We start from the raw sequence: 17116 nt of genomic DNA, 5'->3' as shown, positions 1-17116 counted from the left end.
ACTGAGATATCTACAACTGAATTAGTTGGTCATAAACAAAATGTTTCATGTTTTTCTATCATTTTTACCTTCTCGAGCGGGCTGATTTTGATTCTCTAAAGAGACGGATTTGGCCCCCGGCCTTGAGTTTGGGCCCGGGGGAAACAAATGGTGAATGTAAACTGATAAACGACAGTTATAATTGACAAAGTGTTCAGACTTGTTATGGTTTTTTAAAATAGATTTTTTTATGCTCTTGGTCTCGACTCCCAAATAGACTTGTTTCTTAGTCTCAGAGCATTTGGTCTTGAATACACAGTTACATTTGGATACATTTGGTTCCGCTGCCATTGTGTGTTTAATCGCTGCTTACGCTGCATTTTGTTTCACGGTAGAGACGGAAAAAAAACCCATTGTTTGTAACAATACTTCCATTGTTTATTATCAGCAATTAGTCAAATACATATAAACAAACAGTAGGAAAAGGACAGAGTTCATTTGTTCATTACAAGGTTATCAGCATTGCTGCACGCTCACATTCACACTTTTTTTGTTTTTTTTTTGCCTTTTTTCATCCTGCTAGACATTTTGTACAAGTAAAAAAACAAAAAATTATGTTACATGAACAATAAATAAATAAATAAATAAAAAAACTGAGATCTTTATCAGTTTATTTACAACATGTATACCAAGAAATATAATTAAACATTCTATTGACTTGCTAGCAACAAAACTCCACCATTTACTGGCAATGAAAAGGATGTCCCAGTACAAATAATAAATACAATATTCACTCTCGAGCTTTCATCAGGCGGTTGTGTCAGGCAGCATCGTATGGGTTCAATACTTGGTTATCTTGTACAAAGGTGTATACAGGAGAGCGTCAGGGGCCACGTTTTTTCACCCTGTGGCTTTGGAAATGTTAAAGGTGGGGAGGGATGTGCACTTATAGTGTCTTTCTGTTGACAAAGAATGAACACGAACAGAAACAGGCAACTTCTGATCAGAGGGCCACATTTAGTGTATTTTCCTGTCAAATTTGTGTATTTCTTGTTGTGTTCTTTTTTCATTTTGTGTAATTTGGATGTTTTGTGTATTTGTTGTCCTCTTGTGTATTATTCTTGTTCTTTTGTATGTTTTTGTAGTCATTCTGTGTATTTTTGCTGTTGTTTCTCCATATTTAGATTTTTTCATTTTGTGCATTTACTTTAGGGGCCACACAAAATTAAACTGAAGGTCGCAATTGGCCCCAAGCTTCCAGTTGCCTATAATTTGTTTTTTTAATACATGGAAAAGGTAAAGACCATTATTGTGATGGTTAACACTGAACAGCCTGAAGTCTCACAGAGTTCATGAAAATGTCACAAAAACAACATTATGGGATTTTTTTGTGCAGGGCAACACATTTTTCTCATTTTTGTGCTTCAGGAAAACAACTTTTTTTCCATGCATGTGTGTAGCAAACTGGCAATAATGTATGTTAATAAGATTTATCACCATAACCTTTACACTGAGGGAAATGTTGGAATGAGATTTACTTCCACTAAATAACCAATCAAAACACGAGTTTGAAAGGAATGCAGAAGTTGTGCAGAAGAACATTCATTTTTTCGTGCCAGTGTCACGTTTCCCCTATGAGATAGTGCTGCACTGAGTTGAATAATAGTGTTTTATTAGGGGCCACGGTTAGGTTACGTTGATGGACCGACTTTACCAGAGATTTCTGTTGTTAGACACAACCCACGTGTGTCATTGTGTTTTCTTAGTCTTATTCATGAATGAATATTGAGATCATGTCAGTAGTTCAATTCAGTGTCAAAAGAAACACAAAGGTACACACTTTGGGATCATTTCCAGTTATTTTCATTTAATTGAAGGAAAAGAGTTTTAGATCTGCTAATGGTTCACAGGAGAGAGGAAACTCTGCAAGTCCTGGACCTGTAACACCACCATGATTATATGTTTCACTCAAATAACAGTGACTACAACCTGTAATTGATACTAAGAATGTCCCAATATTTTGATCTGATGTAACTGATAACTGACATATTGATATAGTCCGATACCAGCAAGGAATGAGTATTGGATTATATATGCCTGCATTAAAAAATCTCTGATGTAATGTATTGTTTTTATAAGATTTAGTGAGGTTATTTTTTAGGGTCTTGTAATTCTTCTATTTTAAATGTATTTTATTGAAATGTAGATTATTGTTTAAGGTATTAAATTTACGGAACCCCTTGGTTAATAACAAATGGGTCAGTATCTCTCATACCTACTGTTGCTAACTATCGTTCTCTGTTTCAGTAATATTATTGCATTGGATCGATGTCGCCCAATACTCAAAGCTGCAATTTCGGTTTTGTATCGAAATTGAAAAGATGTATCAGGACAACCCTAGTTGATACTAACTTCTAAACATGGACAGTAAAGTATTTAACTGATGCTTTTATTTGTTATCCATGTCATTAATGGAATCTTTCTACAGTATTTGAGCTACTTTAGGTCAACAGACCATGACATGTTCTCAAACAGTGTTTCTGACCTCATTCAAGATCAAAAAAAAGCTTTGAAGATGATATTTTTGTACCTTTTTAAATGTAACGCAATAACTCAACTTATTCAAGCACCTCAGTTACTGAGACTTAGTTGTACCAAGTGTACATTAATGGTGTTTGGTACATTATTAGGACAACGAAAGTAAAACATTTCAAGTTTGAAGTTTTGTTCTCTTTGAGAGTGAGAACCTTTGAATCATTTTCGAACCCAGTAGCCCAGAGTTAAAGAGTTAATGTGTCCTGTGCCCATATAACTGCTCAACATTAGATGAAGAATGCTTGTCCTGCACCAGTTAATGCAATGCATTTAAAAACTAAGAGAAATCTGAAACATGTCAGGGATAAAGACGTCTCCAGCAGGATGTGCGACCTTAGAAATAGCAAGTTAAAACCACAGAAAAAACCCTTATTTACATCAAGACCCATTTCTAAACTGAAGAGGAACAAAAATATCAACAAACATTGAGATTCTTTTGCAAAAAACTCTATTATGCCATTTTGTATGGAGAGAGGCAGTTTCCTATGGCAAAACTAGACATAAGTTCATCTCATGCTGCACTAATATAGTGCAAAATTATGCCTGTTAAACAAAGGAGGGAGAGGCAGGCAGGAGTGACAGCGGCGCTAGGGTTTGAACGATACAAATACATTACTGCTCAACTCAGACCAACGAGCATGTGGCCAGTGGAGACTTGTGCTTTGTCAGCAAAATCAACATTTGTTTGGAGCGCCTGTGGTTGGAGTAGTGAATGTCGGCAAGTAGGAGATGGCAGCGAAGTGAAGGCACACTTCCTGAAGAAGATAAAGAATTCATGAAGGCTTTTGTGAGAACAAAGTATCAAAATAAAAACGTTCAAAAAGAGAGCAGAGGATATCAAGGCTGCTAATGGACATGGAGTCAGTGTCTTGATCTCTGAGGTTTTCCCTGTTGGTGTCGAGTCGTCATCTGCACGTCGGCCAATCGATGCCCAGCAGCGGCTCTGATATCCAGGGCTTTTAATACAGAAACCCTGTGCGTCCTTACGGCCAGCGCCGTGTGCAGGAAGACTTTACATGTCGGCGTCTCCGTCGTAGGCCAGAGTCAGAGGCTTCAGTCTGTTGTTCATCTGCCGTCGCTGAGGCTTCTTTGGCTTTTTGCTGCAGACGAACAAAAACACAATTTTTACATTATTAAAATTTAACACACCCAGTCCATCGCACATATTCACACTGACATACGCAATATGGTCAATTTAGAGACTCCAAAGAAACTTAGACAAATCATTTGGAATTAACAGCAAAAATCTGCTTTGCTCACGAGAACATGCACATATTACTCTAACCAGGGGGTATTTCATCACAGTGTTCTTAGTAGAGCCAGGCCTACGGTTTTAAACCTGGTTTTAGCCAGGCTGTCTGTGACCAAGCTGGCTTTTCCTATTCCATCAAACTATTCTCAGCTTGGAGCTCCCCAGCTGAGCCAATCAGCTGGACAGTGTTTAGCTTAAGTAATAAGACCCACGAGATCGATCACAGATTTAATGATTAGAGATGTGAGGGCGTTTGCGCTGCAGCTTTTATGATGAATAACAGCCAATAGAAACCAATGCTGAGACCAACAGGACGTGACATCATCTGTTCATGAGCAGTGAGAATAAAGGGTGGGACATGTTTAACAAGTTTCTGTGGTTTGAACATTTTAAAAGTACCGGTTGTAAAGGGTGGTGTTATTTAGTCAATGTATCATAGAAAACTACTGAAGCACGTGATCACACACTGATCATGTGGGTTTTTTTTTAAAAACACCTTTAATAAAATACGATGCTGTAACTCACAATTAAAGTGAAGAGTGGTGAGGTTATGTTTTACCCTCCGTTTATCTGTCTGTTCGTCTGTGTGTATGTCTGTTAACAAGATAACTTGAAAAGTTATTAACATAATTGGATGAAAATTTCAGGAAAATTTTTCCTTTTGTAGATCTTTGTTTGAGTGTTTTAAAGCATCACTAAATTACTTAAAACGATGATGTGGTTCCTGCTGCATTAAGCCAAGCCTGCTGCTTAAACCTGGTCGAGAGCAGGTTTGCACCAAGGACTGTGTTACTATGGTAACAAGATTGTTTTCTGTTGATGAAACCGCCACTCCAGTTAGAACCTGGCTAAAAGGAGCCGGACTCTCAGGTTAAACCTGAACTTAACTCTAAGCTGGGTTTGATGAAATACCCCTCTGCATTTTAAACAAACTATAACCAAAAGAGAGCCAAACATCATTAAGTCACGTGTTAAATGAGTTGTTCATTTGCAAACAACTTAAAATGTCTGTTGTTTTCCTTGCAGTGACCACAGGGTGGCAGCAGAGTGTAAGCAAACTTTTTTAGGGTTTTTGGATGATAAATGACAGAATTCTATTATGCACAGCTGACCACCTGGTCTTGGTCTGAGTGTAGTCAGCGTGGCCGTTTTGTTTTTTTTTGTTTTGAGGTTCTAAATAAATTTTCAATTGTTTCACAATTTAACAAATCAAAACACGTTTTCCTTTTGTTTTCTCTAAAATCGTGTGTCACTTGTTATGAGGTCTCCCGATTAAACTCATAATTACTGTATATGTAATTGTATTTCAGGTAATCCTATTTACGCTTTGCTGAACATTTCAGAAATGTAACTAAAACCTATCATCACTTTTTCTCCTGAAAACAAATGTATTTGGTATGAAGTAGTGTTGTTGATCAATTTTGTCCAACTCTTGACATTTTAGTCAAAACTTCAATTTTGCATAATGGTAGTTTGGGATGTTTTGGTGGCTTCTTACGTCACCACCAATGTTGGCCCCGTCCCTTTTATAGAACTAGCACCTGTTGTCTCAGCAATCTGTGGAGAGTAGGTTGGATTGAGATAATTGTGAATAGATAGGTATAGTAGGTAGCTAACATAGCATGGATTGTTCTTTGGGTTTTTTAGTCCATAACCATGGCATTCTTTGATCATTCAGTCCGGCCAAAAGCACAGTTACTTTTTAAAGAGCTGATTGACTTCTTTGTGAGACATTCCTAAACTAGTCTGATTAAAATCAGAGTAATTTCCCAGAGTTATTTTTTCAAAACACAAAAAACTTTAGTATCAAATTTAGATGATGGCAAATCAAGTGACTGGGCTGAATTTTTTATTCTTAAAGGGGCGGCTCAACAGGAAACCCCCTTACTCGCCAATATGTTACTGACATCCAGTTAAGTTCAAAATACGAGCCCTATTTACAAAACTAATAGAAGACAAGAACAGATGCTTTTATTTTCAAAAAGGGATGCTTGATTTTTAGCTTGAACCAGTCCCAGGACCATTTTACATTCCGCTCGCAATGCATCATGGGACGGTTAAGTATGACTAGTGTGCCCAACGTGCATACTTAAAAAAATGTCCAAATAAAGGTATATATCCTGGGATATATCACGTACTCAATCTCTGCATACTATCTAATGTGAACCCACTACATACTAATGTTGAGGTCAAACATACTATGAGTAGTACGTTAGTAATATTTGTGTCAGACCAATTAAGCATAACTTTACAAGACTTGACGCAAATGTTTTGGTCTCAGTGGAATAAACTGTTTCTGGTGTTGGTCGTATGCTTAGAAGCCTAAGAAACGATGTGTCCCGAGTCAATAGTCGACCTCTCACCTCTGGAAAGAGTCCCAGTGATAATAAGAGGCACTGTGGCAGTTTGGGCACATTTGAGTGTGAGTCAGAGTGAAAAAAGGCTCTATGTGATGAGGGTTTCAAAGGGAGTAGGAGGTGGTGGTGGAGGTGGTGGTGGAGGTGGAGGTGGTGGTGGAGGGCAGTGCTTGTGCTTGTGATGGCGGCTGCTGAAGTTGGGCCTGTTTAGGCTCCTGCAGCTGGAGCTGCTCATGCAGCTGTAACTCCTCGTGCTGGAGTTTTCTGGCAGTCAGGGCACGTGTAAGGCACTGTGTAGCTGTGTGCATCCGTCCAGTAAAGCCCGTCTGACGGGGAATGGGAGCTCGACTTGCAACAAAAGTGACAACCACAAAAGCTGAGCAGAGGATGTGCGGGTATGAGGGTGGAGAAAGACATGGAAAAAAAAAACAGAAAAAATGATGAAAGAACAAAAAGAATAATGAAATCCAACACATGAAACAGATGAGCAGTGATGTGATGGAGGCTCGTTTAGTCATGTCTGATGGGGTTTGAGCAAGATAAGGATGACTTTAGAAACTTTTTAATCAACAAAAGAAACTCAACAAGCCAAGCAGAACTACAGACACTGTATTAACTTCATCTGAATAAAGGAAGAAAAATATATGGATTCTGTAAAAGTTGCCAGACTGTAAAGACAGCTCATTAGCAGCGAAAATGTAGATGTCATTGCTTCTCATTGGTGCACCGACTGGAGATTTCACAATGGTTTAACACTTTTCAAACTTTCTAATGTTTTTCTGCTAATTTTCAAATGAGAAGCATTTAAATGACTGCAGTATTGAATCATTTGGTTTTAACTGTGTATTAAACATGCCTGTACGGGCAAAGGAGGAAAAAAGCTGCACATTCCCATTCCAATTCAAAAGTAGTCAGAATAAACTCATTTGATTGTTACGTTTGCAAAAAAAAACAAAAATGGCAGTGAGAACTTGTACATGAGCATTATATCTGCACCTCTTCTCCTTAGCTCGAATCCTCCACTGATTAGTGAGCGAGCATGGGAGCCAGAATCATCTGACTATCACTGAGTGGTAAAAAACTAGAGTTAGCTCAGAAAGCTAAAAGAAAGTCAAACCTTTATGAGCAGTTTAGGAGATTATTCATTGTTTATTTGACCATCTTTGATGTCAAATAAACATCAAAGATGGTTTAACTGATGTTTATTTGAGGAAAGGCAGATAATCCTCTCCATCACATGACTGAACATGGGTGACAAAATGGATGATGAAAATGATGATGAAGAGAAAACTAAGTCTTAGCATAGCAGCCTTACCATGCAAGGAACGTCATGGAGATGATGAAGATGAGCAGGACGAAGGCTCCCGCTGCTACTCCGTACACCCAGGTCTTCAGCTTCCCGTCTAAAGGTCACATGAAGGTCACAAAGGAAAGAAAGACAGACAGTTATAACATAATTATTAATATTATTTCTTCATACGTAAATGTCTATGTGTAATCATTCAGGACACAAACATTGAACTGCCCAGGACAATTTTGGAAAAGAAAGTGTATATTTGTACAGTTGCCGTACGGACAACCCCCGGTGCTATTGGTAAGAGAAAGTAACGGTTTTCAAACAAGCTTTATTTAGAAAATCAAATCAAATACTAATATTATTTTTCATTGTTAGAAACTCCTTTAATGTCTGTTCTGTCAATACCAGGTGCGATATCCATCAAATGTGTAACGACTGCACTGTAATTTGACATTTATCAGACGTTGCACATTGTTGCGTTGCCTCTCATATTTGGAGCACAAGTAACACTATGAAATACAGTGTCAATTTAAAATAAATGCGTATTTTAAGTAAAACAAACACATAAAAAACCATCGTCCTGGCTAATAACTTAGCCATCAACTCGTTCAAATTCAAAAACATATAACGTTTCAACATTCAAATCATTTTATGAAAAATGTAGCTGCAGTGATGGCAGGATTGTTTCCCAACTGAAAGACGCTATTTCAAACATCAGGATGTGTTGAACGACTAAATCAAAGTCAAATGATCACTAATATATGAACACATGCAACAATAAACACAATTTTTAAGTTAAATAAAGTTTACCACTCAAGCAGCGGAAGCAGTAAAAACGTTTGGTGTTACGTCACCATAAGATTGTATTGATATGTTGACATGTTGGTCTCATTTGAGACGTTTATGTTCAGCTGGGTCTGAGAAAACGGCCATGAGGACATTTTACGTTTGTAAAAATCACCTGGTGATAGTGCTCTAGGGTTAAACTAAGTCCATCATCAGCCTTATGACTGTAACTATGACAAAAAAAAAAAAAAAAACATCTAAATTGTGCCTTTTAACATTTATTTGACATGCAGTTTTCTGATCAGATCTAAAGGGGGCAGTACAGTGATATTTATATAATGCATATGTATGTTTCCTTTTTGTTCTGCAGGGTTATTTTTTTTCACCATAATGAGTTTGACACAGTGGTGTAAAAACACAAGGGTTTGTCATAGTGTGGGGGAGGGACGCTAATGTAAGATGTGTGACAAAGCAGCACCTTTGCATTGCTAGGAACACTGTGATAATGAGAGCTCCAAACAATCCTTGTGTGCCACACACACACACACAAACACGCACACACACAAAGTAGCTTATCATTTTTGCACTCTCACAAAAGGACCCTGTGTTCGTGTGTTTTTCTCTCTATCTTTATGTTCGGTTTTTAGCGTTTTCCACAGAAATCACATTTTCTTGCACGTCGTCCATTGCTGATGCCAGTGTGACCCCAAAAATATTGCCATAGTTACATTTCTGGTGTTTTCACAAATTGAAATGAAAAACGATGGCAGATGTTGATAATGAAGGTGTAAGAAAAATTAGATTCGGCAATATTTCACCACGCGATTATCGCATAGATTCAAAAAATGTCCAAATCGATTTGTATATTGTATCATCTAGTATCAAGATATATCGAGATAAATCGTAACGTGACTTGCAAATCGTGAATCTTGTCATCATATTCGTGGCAATGCACAGCCCTAGTTGATAACCACGAAAATACCTGAATATGCAGTAAATCAGAGTGATCATACCTCAGGGAAAACAATAACCAAAGCTTTGATGCCATGTTTGTCCTGCTTATGAAGTAAAAACACTTCCTATAAAACTTTTCAGCTTTCGTTCTGTCGTCATGTTTTTCTCTGGGTCTCAAAATCCTGCAATGCATCAAGCTTTACAAAGTTCAACTCTTGTGAGCATTTTTTGACAATCCGTTTTGAGTATATGGAGACAAAAGATAAGTTTTGACCAACAATGTCAACCTACAATATTAGTCAGTGAGTAAATCCCTATCAGAGAGTTCATGAGAACAACTTTAGAAGACAGTTTAAAAATGATGTGGTTATTAGTTTCAAAGTGTGATTTTATTGTGTTATATTCAGATCATTTGTTGTATATGGTTTAGACTTCTATTTCTATGTTCTACAATCTGTTGCTCTGCTGTTTTGGGTATTTTCTCACACAGCATGACTTTTTGGTAGTTTATCTTAATTTCGTTTTATCTGCTTTTTGCTAAAAAAAAATGTTTGCAATTAACTTTTGTCTTTTCAAATCCAACATCACCTGTCCTCATTCCATGTCCTCACATTTCCTTCTATCGACTTTTCTTCCACCTTTAACTTTTTTCACTGCTTATCTTTTTTTTCCTGTTGCTTTATTTGTGTTTGAGGAGGTGAAAAAAACATGGTTCTTTTTTATTTTTTTTAATTTTAGTCATAATTTTCATCATGTAATGGATTTATATTTCAAGGAGACACCTTAAGTGGTTTTAAATTATACTTTTTTATATCCGTGGTGTAGGTCAATAAATCGTAGATCATTTGCTGGGGAAAAAAAAGGTTGTAATTGCTGCAAACAAAAACTCTGCTAAAATGACTTCTCAACTATTTCTAATTGAAAGGACTGTCAAAACAAAGCGGGATCTTTGTTTAGGGGTTTAAACGGAAAGATCTGAATCTGGACATCACAGGGAACTAACTAGAATAAAAACAATGTGACAAGCTAATCACTGTCCTCCTTGTCTGGCGAGGAAATCACGGGAAGAATAAAGTAATATCACTTCAATGTATCCGTCTACAGGAAAAAACCTTTCAGACAATGTCAATAAACCAAGTGTTTACAGTGGAGATCAAAACAAACCTTTGAGAGGCAATTTTAACCTTTTTCATATTTGTTTCAATTTATTGATGTATGAGGCCTAAACCATGTTTTATCTGATAAATATCATCCTGAGGAGAAACATGAAAATAGACAAATGTTCCTGGTGATAAATAGAGCAGAAGCTCCAGCTATGGTTCTTTTTATCCGTGCCTTTGGTCAGTCCCATTATAGTAACACCACTCTGCTCTTTCTTTCAAAATACAACCCAAATACACACACATGGGCCCTCATTTATCAACCTTTGAGTGCATATTGTGTCGTACAACAGGACCAATGTGGGAGTTATGAAACATTCGTATCTGACCAATCCCAGTGCACCGATGATCTGGTGTTGATAAGTGCGGCGGCTGAATTAACTCATTATTAACATGTCACGCCCTCAAATATTCTGGGTTCGGAGGCCCCGCCCACTGATATCAAACAAACATTGGCAATTAAATAAACGTTTCCGAGATGAAAAATCAGCTTCCTTACATCAGAGGTGAAGAATAACAAAGATGTGCACTTCTGTAGTGTGAAAACTGAAATTTAAGGAGCTCATTTTAAACGCTCTGTGGAAGAGAATAATGGTGGCACTGAACAGCGTTTAACCCTAACCCAGATCCTGGAGAGAGACACAACAATATGTCATTAATTGGCCTCAATTGTCCGCATGTGGGAAGCAATAAATAACATTAAACCACTGGGTTGGCTTTGGCTCCTTATGCTGTGCTGGTAAATCAGACATTGCTCTATTCACCAATGCAATGTTGTGCAAAACAGGTTAATATAACGTAATACACTTCCTCTGTATATATACAACAGTATTCCCCACGCTGGTCCAACACAGAGCAGAAGCAGTGCACCAGTGTTGCACACTGTTGAACCTATGCACTCCTGCCCGGTAGTTTGTCAATGCGTTATTGAAGGAAAACCAGAAAAGTGCAGGTATCAGTAATAACGTGACTTTTTAAAATGTATTTTATTTCATTTTTAATAATCGGATCTTAATGTGTGTCTGCTTATGCTTAAATTATAGCTGAAGTTAGTTTATTTTTTATTTTCAGACTTAGTCAGATTTTTCTGCTGCAGCAGAAATCCACACATCAGGTCAGATCTGATGTATGACCTGATTGTAGCGTACGCTCACGTCAGAAGTGATGAATACCAAAGCTTGCGTGAATTTGGTCGAACATACGAACGGTTGATAAAGGAGGGCTATTGTGTGCATTAAGAAGTCATTCTTTCTCACAGTTCATACTGATTTTTTAATAATGCTGAACAGTCCTCACTTCATGAACTGTTTTCAATAATACCTGGACCGAAGGGCTGCAGAAACCAGGTGCGCCCCACCCGCCCGGGGGCGTTGGCTGCAGGTTGGGTGGGGTTGAAGGCTCGTATGGTCTTGACATCAGCTTTGTTGTCGCCAGCTGTGGGGATCTCCAGCACAGGAATGACTGTGCACTGGTCCAGCAGATCGTCAGATGTCATCACCTCTGTGTAACCTTCCTCGCACCCGCACACGCCGGCCTGAGACAGACAGAAGGCAGAGAAACACCTTAGATATCCCTCTGAAAACAACATGACAATCAGTGTTGCCAACTCCTTAATAAGGAGCTATTGGCTGTCCTAAAAGGCGCTAGAAGTCGCTAAATGACGTTATTGCCTAATTTGCATAATTGTTCATTTGCATGAAATTGTAATGGACGCTGCAGGAGAAGAATAACCTTGTGGGAGAGATGAAAGGTTGGTAAAAAACACTGTAAATAAGCTTAGAACTACAAATGAACTTTTGTTGATTCTTGTTTTTTATTTATTTTTTATTACGTCATTGAAAGAGGCCATTACGTGTCAAAATAACTTCACTAAACAATTGATCTTTATTTGTATAGCGCCAATTCAAAATATGTCCTATTGCGAGACACTTCACAGAAAGCCGGTCTGGACGCATAGTGGTGTGGGTGAGGGTCTCCCCTACTCTGACTGCAGCTGCATGACGCCCCTGTGATACTGACAGGCTGTGAGTGCTTTGGAATGGGGGAGGGGCTCACGGCAGCATCCGCTGGTCGTTGAGGACAGTAAATGCAGAGCGATACGTGCTTTCACGTCACGTCAGAGTCTGAAAAAACATCAGAAAAGTCTCAAATAGTTAGATTTGTAGTTAGTAGCTACAAACAGTCGCCAAGAAGATCTGAAAAGGCGTCAGATTTAGCGAGAAAGTTGCCAAGTTGGCAGCACTGCAAGACTGAAGGGCAGCACTCCTATAAACGTCTGTGAGTCATTGATGAATCACGCCTCCTGTTCAAAGGTGGGATGTTTATTAAGTGTTAGAAACAGGAACAATGGTCGAGTGCTTGGAATTGAACTACTTGTAATTGCTTGATGGCTGAGTCAGAGCATCTCAAAAACTTCAGCTCCTGGACTTTTGAACAGTGGTCAGAGGAAAGAAAAGCAAAGAACCAGTGGCAAAGTCAATGATGGTCAATGGTCATTGATACAAGTGAAGGCTCACCTATGTGCTCTAATCCAATAGACAAGTGGCTTCATTTAGAGTGAAGAAGTAGCGATAGCTAGCTTTGTGAAAGTGTATTCAGTATACAGAGTGCCTTGCATCCATGTTGGTTCGCGGACATCTATTTTTTTACGTACTGTCCACATTTGGACAAGTGTACATCAAATTACCAAAACTCCAACAATATTTGCCCTATTGTAAAAAATCCAATATGTGTCTTTTCATGTCACAGAAGCCTTTGAATCGGGCATGAACTGACGAAAAGAAACTGAGTAATGGTGGATTTTAATGAAAAATGTAATCAGGAAAAACCTCCCTGATGACAAAATCTCAATAGAGGAACAACAAATATGCCATAGGAAGAGGAACTTCTAAGTTAAGCTAAGTTAAGTTCAATTTCTGGATGAATTAATATATTTCTGCTTTTTTCTGTGTGTTATGAACTATATTTTCCATTTTTAATCTATAAGGCCTACAAAATGTTTTCATCTGATTAAAAAATTGTCTCCAGCAGCTTTAATATAAATAAAGAAAATATGACATTTTAAAACGATGAGTAATCACAGACCTCTGAGAAAAGACAGTGATTACATTAAGATTCAGGAACAGCTTCAACATCACGAGTCAACTCTGATGTTTTAGCTTTAACCTTGAAACAGAAGTAGGCTTGTTCCCTTTCGGGTGTTATAAGCTTGAATATGTCCCTGCTGAGGATAAATACAGTGTTTCAACATGTGATTCTATCACAATCGCACTGCTTCTTGATAAGTCACACAATGAGGAAATGTGCTTATTACAGCTGCAATAGACAGAAAGATTTAAAAAAAAAAAAAAGCAGAAGAGCAACATTAGTACATAAATTAAAAAATAACAAAAAAAGACACAAAAATATGAATATATGCAAATATACAGGACTATGTGTCCAAGATGGTGTTACTTCCTCTTCTCAAGTGGGGAGACATTCTTATTTTCATAGAGATTTAAAACAGTTGGCGACAATAGATCTCTACATCATCTCTAACTCCATCAGTTTCACTGTGGGGGTCCTGGGCTACCCGACAGCCTCTGGAGGATAATCGTGCTCATAAATCCATATGGTGCAAACAGTGACTGTGCACGTTTGATGGAAGACTGATCAGGGAATTAAGGAACATTTACATCCACTTAGTGGCAAAGAAGGGAGAACGTGATTTAGTTAAGATACAATTTTATATTTTTAGTGTAATTAAAATTTTGTCTGTGGAAATACAATTTAGTTTCAGTCTCAATTTTAGTTACATGTATGTATAAAAAAAAAAAATCAGTTTTGTTATACTGAAATCGATTTTGATAGTTCTTATAACCTGAAAGAAAGAAGTTCCAATTCTTAAAAGGTGAGTTAAAGTTTGAGTTATGATAATTAATTGGTTAAAAGTGGAAACTATCAAGACATTGATGATGGTTGTTATATAAATTGTCCTGCCGGTCAGCACCCATTTTTTTATCTTTTTATCTCGTTTTTAATTTGTAAGTTGATAATGAAAATGAATTTGGTTTTAGTTGTTGTCAGTATTTCTTGAATTTATGTTCTCATCACAAATTAGTCATGGAATAAAGAGTCGTTGATGAAAAAGTTTTCATTTAACTTTTAGTTCATAAAATTACCACTGGCATGCACACACACACACACACACACAGGATACTTAATTTGTAACTATACCTTAAACACAGCGTGACATATCTTAGATGCATGTGCTGCGTTGAACTGTGTTTGTAATGCTGTAAAACAGTTACAGAACCCTAAGTTTCTCATAAACATAGATTACAGGAAAAGTATCTGTTCTCATTCTATTGGATCTCAGTCCTGCGTTTGATACTGCAGACCAAACAATTTTGTTGAAAGATTGCAAACATGGGTTGGACTAAATGGAAAAGTAATGCAATGGTGTAAGTCCTACTTGGAGGAGCAAAGTTATTTTCCAAGCTTTGAATCTGACGGATTACCAATGTCCTGTGGGGTTCCTCAGGGCCCTGTTCTTGGACCCCTTCTGTTTGGCCTTTATATGCTTCTTTAGGACTAATTTTACAGAACTGTAGGGTTTGATTATCAGAGCTACGCAGATTACACACAACTATATCTATCACTGAACCCAGATGACTATGCTTCCATTGAGGTGTTGTGTGACTGCTTAGAAAAGTAAACTGCTGGATTAGTGAAAACTTCCTTCAACTAAACCATGACAAGATGGAGGTGACAAGGAAAAGAGGACTGCTGTCAGCAAGTATCTTGAGTCTCGATCTTTAAAAGCTAACGACCAAGTCAAAAACGTTGGTGTTCTGATTGCTGAACGTAAGATTTGAGTTAGTCAGATCAAATCTATCACAAAAACATCTTCTACAACCTAAAGAACATCTCCAGAGTGAAAGGTTTAATGACTCAAAAAGATCAGGAGAAACTGGTCCATGCTTTTAAATCCATGTATCATTTGTTGATTTGTCAAATGATATCTGTTGATATTTCAAATCTAACAACGTTTGTAATGTTATTCCAGAGATTTTTAGTGTTTTAATAGTGTTTATATTATTAACTCACTCAGTGCCATTGACGAGATATCTCGTCATTTCAAATCCAAACGCTCAGTGCCATTGACGAGATATCTCGTCATTTGCATTTTTTCACGGGGATACTAGAAAACACCCTGGCGGGGGTCCCTCATCAATATCTAAGCTGTGGGGTGTTGTAGTGACCAACTGTGTCCTGAAGATGGCAGCAGTGCACCTTTAGATGAGAGATTAGCCACTGATGCTACCCAGCAAAGCAGGAAGAAGCAGGAAAAGAAGGGAGATTATGGTGCTACAGAGTAATATTGTGACATATCCAGCAGCTCACAGCTCCACATACTAACACAGAACATGTGTGGACCTGAGTGGATTTTTGATCGTGAGATAAAACCATCAACTAACAGGGCCAAACGGGTCATCTCTGCGTGTCGGGAGGAGTGGAGTACAAAATACCCCCAGCCTGTGAGCCAGATAGCAAAATAATAGGTGACATGTAGGAGGTAGCAGCACACCTTTGGATGAGAGATCATCCATGCTCAGCGGAGCTAAGAGGAAGAGAGGAAAGGAATTTACGAGACAGAAAATGGCGCTATTTACAGAGCTGACGTTCACAGCAGCACACACTCCGACCAGAGCAAGTGTGGAATTTATGGATAATGTAGCGATTGTGAGATAAAACCATAAAAAACGGCGCAAGCAGTGACACTCTGTATGTCCGGAGGAAGACGACGTTGTTGTAATTTTGCCATCAAAAGCCCGGTCTGTGTCCTATCGGGGACTCGCTTCTACCCCTGGTGAATGAAAACACAGACTACCTGGGTCTCCAGTGGGCGGATCAGGACTCTACCCGGGAATGATGCAGATATCCGAGCACTTTTGTAAAACCGATGGAAGAAGCTGTATTAAAGCGACAGACCTCCTCTGTTTCCACACTCCTCTCCAATTGATGGGACACTGATCGACAAGCCCCAACTTCCATGGTCTCCATAAGACTACCCGGGAACGACGCACATACTTGGACTGAGGGAGACCATTGCTTTCCGCTGATCTGAGCACTTTAATAAAACCAATGAGAGAAACAGTATCAAAGCGACAGACCTCCTCTGTTTCCACACTCCCATAATCTTTTAACTTTTGATTGTTATGTATTTTCTGTATTTACTTTATTGTTGTTGGTTTCTTTTTTCTGACTTGTGTAATTGTTTTAACAACTGTAAAGTATTTTATAGTTTTTGAAAAGCGCTTATAAATAAAATGTATTCTTATTATTGATGGGACAAGCAAGATTTCTGAGTGTGAAAAGGAGAGTATGAGTTCTCACTGTGAAAAGGTACATTTACGAGGTACACCATTCACTAACCAGGTCCATGATTATTTTTTATTTAGCTATTATTTTTAATTCACTTTACAAATTAGAAGGAAGTGCACAAGATGGACAGGTCGATAAATAAACTGGAGTAACGCCATCAGCTGAAACAGTTTGAAAAGTCAGGAAAAAACAATTTTCAGCTTGTGTGCAGCATTAGCTTTAGCAGCTAACTCAATCTTTATGCCTCAGAGACTGATACCACGTTTACGCAAAAATTACTTCAAGGAATCAACGGGTAAAATAATCTAAATCTCTGTCTGACTCGCTTCCTACACCGTCAGCCATGGCGAGTTTACCCCTCTTGACCTTT

The 17116-nt window shown here is 38.1% G+C and overlaps 1 protein-coding gene across 1 annotated transcript in view; it reads right to left on the bottom strand.

The window, feature by feature from the left end:
- Positions 1-2130: 2130 nt before the first annotated feature.
- Positions 2131-17116, bottom strand: part of thsd7aa (thrombospondin, type I, domain containing 7Aa) — a 198972-nt gene continuing 183986 nt past the window's right edge. Inside the window, exons 26-28 of the mRNA XM_028461403.1 lie at positions 11701-11914; positions 7499-7586; positions 2131-3674 (exon numbers count right to left, since the gene is read on the bottom strand). Coding sequence (XP_028317204.1) covers positions 3587-3674; positions 7499-7586; positions 11701-11914 — 390 coding nt within the window. The 3' untranslated portion in view covers positions 2131-3586. The remainder of the gene's footprint in view (positions 3675-7498; positions 7587-11700; positions 11915-17116) is intronic.

The sequence above is a fragment of the Gouania willdenowi genome, chromosome 11 (assembly GCF_900634775.1).
Source record: "Gouania willdenowi chromosome 11, fGouWil2.1, whole genome shotgun sequence".
NCBI lineage: Eukaryota > Metazoa > Chordata > Actinopteri > Blenniiformes > Gobiesocidae > Gouania > Gouania willdenowi.
Note: the sequence above shows the minus strand (reverse complement) of the source record. Positions and strands in the feature narration are given on the sequence as shown.